The sequence below is a fragment of the Corylus avellana genome, chromosome ca3, assembly GCF_901000735.1.
Source record: "Corylus avellana chromosome ca3, CavTom2PMs-1.0".
NCBI classification, from domain to species: domain Eukaryota; kingdom Viridiplantae; phylum Streptophyta; class Magnoliopsida; order Fagales; family Betulaceae; genus Corylus; species Corylus avellana.
This window is the reverse complement of record NC_081543.1, coordinates 9144908-9152318: the sequence shown is the minus strand read 5'-3', so window position 1 is coordinate 9152318 and position 7411 is coordinate 9144908. Positions and strand designations below refer to the sequence as shown.

General features: G+C 37.8%; 1 protein-coding gene across 1 annotated transcript in view; it reads right to left on the bottom strand.

Annotated features, from left to right (window-relative positions):
• LOC132173463 (chaperone protein dnaJ 13-like) overlaps nucleotides 1-6182 on the bottom strand; it is a gene marked incomplete at its 3' end in the record, with an annotated part of 18495 nt that extends 12313 nt beyond the window's left edge. The window contains 5 exon segments of the mRNA XM_059584967.1: nucleotides 2302-2388; nucleotides 3071-3185; nucleotides 3266-3463; nucleotides 4018-4304; nucleotides 5947-6182. Of these exon segments, the coding sequence (XP_059440950.1) occupies nucleotides 2302-2388; nucleotides 3071-3185; nucleotides 3266-3463; nucleotides 4018-4304; nucleotides 5947-6090 (831 nt within the window).
• Nucleotides 6183-7411: the final 1229 nt, after the last annotated feature.

Below are 7411 nucleotides of genomic sequence, written 5' to 3'. Positions count from 1 at the left end.
GTAGAACCTAGATCCCGTTCTTATTGCAAATGAATGCCTTGATAGCAGAATAAGATCTAGAGAATCGGGTGTTATCTGCAAATATACTTAGAACAAGCTTATTATCATGTTAAGTGAGACTTCCCGTTGTACATGCTGAGGAAGTGCGGTTTTGATGGAAAATGGTGCTCTTGAATAGTTCATTGTATTTTCTGGTGCGTTTCTCAACTTTGGTAAACGGCACTACCATAGATTTTTTAGGAGCTCATGTGGCTTGAGACTCTCCTTTGATGTTTATCATTGTAATGGACGCGTTAGGTAGGATGATTTCTACAGCAGCGAATGGGGGTTTTTTTTGGCTTCTAGGTTGGTGGGTTTGAACCTCTCACCTATACTTTGATTTTATGTGGGATTGACCCAAATCATGTACATCATCGGTGGTGTTTATTCTTATGTTTTAAAGCAGTTTCAGGCTTGAAGATAAACTTGGCTAAGTCAGAATTGGTTCCTATGGTATATGTTGATAATGCGGATGGATAGACTGGTATTATGGGTTGTGGAGTTTCTCCTCTATCTTTGAAGTACCTTGGTCTTCCGTTGGAGACCTCCTATAAGGCCAAGCATATTTGGGACAATGTTATTGAGAAGATAGAGCGTCGGTTGGCTAGTTGGAAAATGATGTATTTGTCTAAGGGTGGTAGGGTTACCCTTATCAAGAGTACACTTTCCAATTTACCAACATATTTCATGTCCCTCTTTGCTCTTCCTGTGGACGTTACGAATTGTATTGAGAAGCTTCAACGTGATTTCTTATGGGGTGCCTAGGTAAAGAGTTTATACATCACTTGGTAAGTTGGTCCAAAGTTTGTTCGGTAATCTCTAAAGGAGTTTGTTTGCCGATCTCTAAGGGAGGGTTGATGATTCTAAACTTGCTGATGTTTAATTGTGCTCATTTAGAAAAATGGCTTTGGTGCTATAGGCTTAAGAAAGAGACTTGGTGAAGAGCGGTGATTGACTCTAAATTTGACAGCTCATGGGGTGGGTGGTGTTCTAATGAGCTTCTTAGGACGTATGGAGTGGGGTCATGGAAGAATATTATGAGGGGTTGGGGGAAGTTTTCAAGTCATACCAAATTTGAGGTGGGAGATAGCTCCAAGGTATTCTGACATGATTTATGATATGGGGATATTGCCCTTGAAGTAAGCCTTTCCAGTTTTATATGGTATTGCCTATGCAAAGAATGCTTCTGTGGCGACTCACTTGGAGCTTTCTAGTGATTCCATTTAGTGAAACGTGACCTTTGCCAAAGCGGCTCATGATTGGAAAGTGAATGTATTTGCCTCGTTCTTCAGAGAGTTGTATTTAGTTAGAGTGAGACAAAAAGGTGGAGACAAGTTGTGGTGAGTCCCCTCCAAAAGGGGGTTATTCTTCACTACTCTTTATAGGCCCTTCCTCATGGCTTATCTAATTTTATTTCCTCAACCACCATCCAATTACCTCATTATAGAAAGAATACCCCTCTCTCTCTCTCTCTCTCCCCCCCCACCCCGCCGCATCTTTCTTGCTCCCCTCAAACACAAATGAGACCCACCATGTAAACAAAGTACCACAACAACCACCATCACCCACATGTCCTACAACTCAACCCCTACCACAATTCGGTTAATCTTAGTCGTGGCTTACACCCATCCCTTCTCCAACTCCCTCTAGTATAGTAGCTCCCTCTTCCTCTAATACCCACCTCTCAACTCCCTCTTTAACCCTCTCCTCTTCCTCTATAGGTCCATCCCCTACTCGTTCTTTGTAGCCTTCTTTATCCAATCTTGTCGTGATAATACTAGAGGAAGAAAAATTGTTAAGAAACAGAAAGTTAGGAATGAGACAAACATTGACTTGGCTGCCATCTGTGACTCCATCAAAGATCCGAAGGACCCTTGCCTTCGTGATTTTAATGTGTTTTTCTTTTCTCCTCTTCTCATTTTCTTTAGGGGTTTTGCTTCTACAGCTCTTATCTTTTTTTTTATTTTTGGTTGATTTGTGTGTTTTTTTGCTAGTCTATTTAAACTGGAATTTTTTAACATGAGCTTAAACTCAAGCTCGACTCATTTGATTTATTCAAGTCGAGGTCGAGCAAAGTTTGGAAACGCTTTTGTAGCTCAACTCAAGCTTGAGCTCGAGCACCTACATAATTTCTTGTCGAGCCGAATTTGAAAAGCCAATACTTGACTCAACTCGATCAGCTCGATTACAGCCTTAATCATGAGCTTCTCTAGGGAAAAAGAAAGTTTTAACATGCTCAAATAACAAGAATCACATATGTACCTTCAGTTCTCCAGCTGCAGACATTTTCACATCCTTCATTTTCCATCCAACTGCAATAGATGACTCTGGACCTAAAGCAAGTTGTATCTGTGAAAGAGAAGGTGGCAAAAACAAAACAAAAAAGATGTTAAGCCACAATCAAGTAGACATAAATGTAAATATCAAACATTTAACTTCTCCAGCCTCCAAAAAGGGCCTCAACTACATTGTTAACATCATCAAGCTTTTGAAGGATCATTTAATTTTCCTTTATACTATTAATCCCCACATGATTGATAAATAGCTTGCGAACAGATCTAAAAAACCCCCCAAAGAACATGATATGATGTCTTCAAAGTGCACGTCACCATTGCTCTAGAATAATCATATATTGTAGGGGATGTAAAGGTGACAATCAAAAAATTCAAAAACATATTAGCAGCCACAATCAAGTTAGCATAAATGTAAAAAACAAATATTTAACTTTTCCTGCCTCCAAAAATGGCCTCTTTGCCAATTACATTATTAACATTATTATTAACATTATCATGCTTTTGCTGGATCATTTACTTTTCCTTTATACTGTTAATCCCCACATAATTTGATCAAATAGACTGCAAACTGATGTACAGACCCTAATGAGCATGATATGATCTCTTCCAAATGCATGTCACCATTGTTCCAAAATAGTCATATACCATAGTTGATGTAATGATGTATAAAACAAAAGAAAGGGGGTGGTGGGTAGGGTGGGGGGGAATGAGCAAAGTTGAAACAAAACGAAGCATACATTTCCAGATGCAGTTTCAGACAGTTGGCGGGTCCAGGAGTTGGAAAGATTCAATGAACCATCTTTCAAAGACATAGCAACGCCCATTGTTGCAGTTGAGTGTGATGATAGCTGACTGAGCAAAGAAACAATAGAAGGTGGTAAGCCTGTAAACATGCTGAAAGGTCAAATGACATACATAAGCACATGCCCTACCGAGATGTTTCCACCCCAATTAATGCCCGTAAACCAGCTGAAGCCATAAATTCCATAGTAGAAAATGAAGATATTTGATGCCTGAACACAGCAGTAGCAGCTCCACCTCCAGAATTCCCATTAACTACCAAATTTCCACCAATTGCAATAGCATTGCGTTTGGATATCTGAGACTGAACTTCACTTGTCATAGCCATTCTGACATTTAGGTATATAAAGACATGAATGCAAAATTGAAACAGTAAGCACTAAGGTAAACTTTCTGAAAAGCTTAACATGCGCGGAATTAAATATGTTTAAGATATTGAGAACCAACGTGATTTAACATAACAAATGAGACTATAAGCCTCTTGGGTAACCAACAAGATATGTAAGTAACAAAATATATCCAGATCCAAAAATAAAGATTCACAGGCATATAGATCTAACCTGTGGGAGAAATATTTTTTCAACAAAATAAAAACAAAACCCCAGTGGTGCAAAAATCCCCTTGAGGCCACTACTAAAGCCCATCATGACTTAGTAATTGCCCCATATGTATGAGACAAAGGGAGTGTAAATGCCTGGAAATTAATTGGGGCAAATCCCAGGACACCCTCATCATCAAAAGAAAAACAAGAAAAAAAAAATAACAAAAATAACAAAACCTCTTTGCGTGCATATCTCTGTGTATGTGTGTGAGGAGGCAGGAGGAATGAGTTTGATAATAGCAAAAAAATCAAGGAGCATAATGCTTCTCATATCAAACTTACCCTTGGATGATGCCACCACCATTTAGAAAGTGCGGCAAAGACATATTTGCTAGCATTGTACCAGACGGTCGGAAATGTGCAAAAATCTTTTCTTCTTCTTTCCTTCGCCGTAACCTTTCAAGTTCTTCCTTTAGTTCTTCTACCTTATTCAGCTTTGGACCAAGCTCCAAACCAGAATTCAGCCCTTCCATACCATAGATGTCATATATTTGCCTTTTGTTTACATCTGATAAAATTTCATATGCTTCACATATCCGTTGAAAGTTCTCTGTAGCAATGTCTTTCATCTGAAAGCGAGTATTGGATGAAAATTTTGTCAAATACTCTCTTTTAGGAAATCTAAAACCTTGAACAATAATGAAACACACCATAAATTCAATTGTGAAGCTAAAGATGAGATATGCAAAGCCCCCTTCACTACTTATCAAAAAAAAAAATGCAAAGCCCCCTTCACTTCATTTCAATGTTGAAGCCACATGTACAATTTCATCCTCAAAAAAAAAGAAAAAAAAAAAAAGAAAAATGTGATTGCCCAAATATAGTCAAAGCTAGCTAGGGTAGGTAAAGTGGGGTAACACGTAATTATAACTGATGGGCAAACAATAGATGCTCCCTTCATTCCACAAGTGTCTTATTTGAAAAAATAAAACAGAAATTTAAGGAGGAGAATTTAATGCCTTGAAAACTCTAGCTTTTTGTTTGTGTTATCAATTTATCCTCATAGTGCTTAAAATTTTCGGGATGAGGATAAAAAACAAAGTAGAGATTGTAAACTTTTAACTTCTTTGTTTATTTATTTTGATGAAATAGACTTTTAACGTTTTGAAAGGGGATACATTGTGAGACAAACAAAATTCACAAAAAAGAGACCAATTATGGAACAAAGGGTGTAGGATTTAGCATAATAACCAAAAGGCTGACATCAATCCCTATTGTTCTAGATTTCAAGTATTCAAAGTATGGAGTAGGATTCAAGTCAAACTTTTTTCTGTTTTGACAAATAAGATCAAAGGTGGACCTATTAATCAAACAAACTATACATGTGGAAGTATCATTCGCGACGATTGCTTAATCCCCAGGTCTCGGTTGCCACAATCAAAAACATCCTCCCAAGAGGATGGAATGCCACAGAAAGTATTAACAGCAGTAGATACCGTGATAAATTAATTCTTCTCATAGAATAAAAAAAACTTGTGGAACCAGTATCCACCCGATATTCTAGAAATAGATTCCTCCTAAATTAACCCTGAATCGAAAATATTCTAGGTTCCATCAGATATAACCAAATTTAGCTTCCATAAAAAAATAAAATAAAATAAAACAAGGAGCCATAACATTGAATGCAAGAACTACAGTAGGCCACACATGGGTTTGATGGACATCTCATTTCATAAGAGGTCCATATTGCAATGAAGTTCACTGTACAATCTCTCTTAATAGCTCAAATATATGATAACCCAAATGGAATCTGCTTCATCTTTTTGCCTCCCATTTCTGTTTTTTTCAAATAATCTATTAAGATTATGATCAATGTAACATACCAACTACCCATTAGTTTAAATTTTCCACCCATCTCCCATTTCAATTCATCGCTCAAATAGCTTCAATGGCTGTCTACCTACCTGCCAGATTCTTTAGACTCATCAGATACACAACTAAACTGCCTCTTAGCATAAATTCAAACATAAAAAGCACATAATGTCTTAAACAACAATATAACTACTAAAATTTACAAACAATACAAATTATACATTTAAGTTTAACCTCATTCACCTTTGCCAAAAATACAAATTTGCACCATAAATGCTCCGATCAGATGATATACTATATCACCCATACAGCCAACATTGCATTTGAATGACTAACATCACTCCGAATTACTCAAAGACTTCAAAGTAAAAAGGCACGAACAAGTGTGAACAAACATACATGGGGAGCTTGGTGCTTGTCCGGGTGATATATTTGGGCCCATTGGCGATAAGCCTTCCGGATTTCTTCGTCGGAGGCCTCCGGTGATATGTGGAGCAGTGCATACAGTTCTCTGTTGGGTGGGCCCGCGTCCTCCTCCTTCATACTCTCTCTCTCTCTCTCTCGGACTGAAAGTGTTAGGGTTTCGCAGAGAGAGTGCCCACAGGGTTTTTTGCACGAACACGGAGGGCTTTCGGGGTTTCGCTGGGGTTTAGGGAAGCTAAAGTCACCGCAGAGTATATGTGCTTTACCAGTAACGAGATGACACGTCAAATACTGGTTTTATCACGTTTAAGCCTTTGTTTGTTTCGCAAGAATATGTTCTTCGTAAAATATTCTTATTATTTTTTTAAGGTAAAAGTCCACATACCTCCTTTAATAATTAATATTGTATATTCTCTCAGAGAATCAAATTTAGGTGCTTTGAAAAAAAAAATATGTAAAATAAAAATATATAATTTTTTAACTAAAATAAAAAAATAAATTTTAGAGCAAGATATAAATGTTCTTAGTTGGATTATTTTTTTTAGGGAAAATAATCTTTCCTTTCATGGATTCCTCTCTTTCATTTTTGATTCATTAAAAGATCAATAAAGGAGAAGTGAAATAACTCCAACAGTACAAATTCACGATTACAGTCCGTAGAGCAAGAACACCTCATCCCAACTCAAGTCTGACCTCTCCCTAATGGTCTGAATTGGACAATAGCTAGCGCCACCTTACAGGCTACACCCACCACTGTCCCCATTAGGTTCTTCGAAGCCAGAGTGAAGCACAGAGAGAAGTATGGTTTGCTGCAAAACAATGCATCACTGACCTAGAGTAGGTTGCTCCAGTAAAACAATTCCTTGAATACATTCAAGAAAGCCTTCAACCTACATACTATCCATAGAAGAAGAAACTGTTGTATTTTATTTCACTTTTGGGTGGGCTGCATAGTCATTTTAATATTTGGGTCCATAATGGGCTGGACCAATTCTATAAGCACTTGAGGAAGCCATTTACTCTCACCCTACATATATAATGAAGTTAGCACATTAGACTTCAATAGGTCATCAGAGCAATTAGGGTTGAGAGACTAGTGCCCTCTACACACACAACACAACAGGCCAAAGGGAAGAAGATGGCAGATTCATCTTCAAGCAAAGAAGGTACGTTTACATTCTTTTTTTATTGTTGTTCATATGCTATGGAGTAAGACAGATTAAAATTCTAACAATTGGTATCAAAGCTTTCTGCACAGCTTAAAATTCTAACAGAAACTGCAAGTTTTGCCAAGGCATGGGCGACAGCATTCCCCTCACGTTTGACATGCTTCATCCTCTAGTGAGAAAAAGCTCGAACACCATCCTGAATATCCACCATCACATGCCCATTTTGACCATAATTGTCCCCCATAGTCTTCACAGTATCCACCACCACCTTG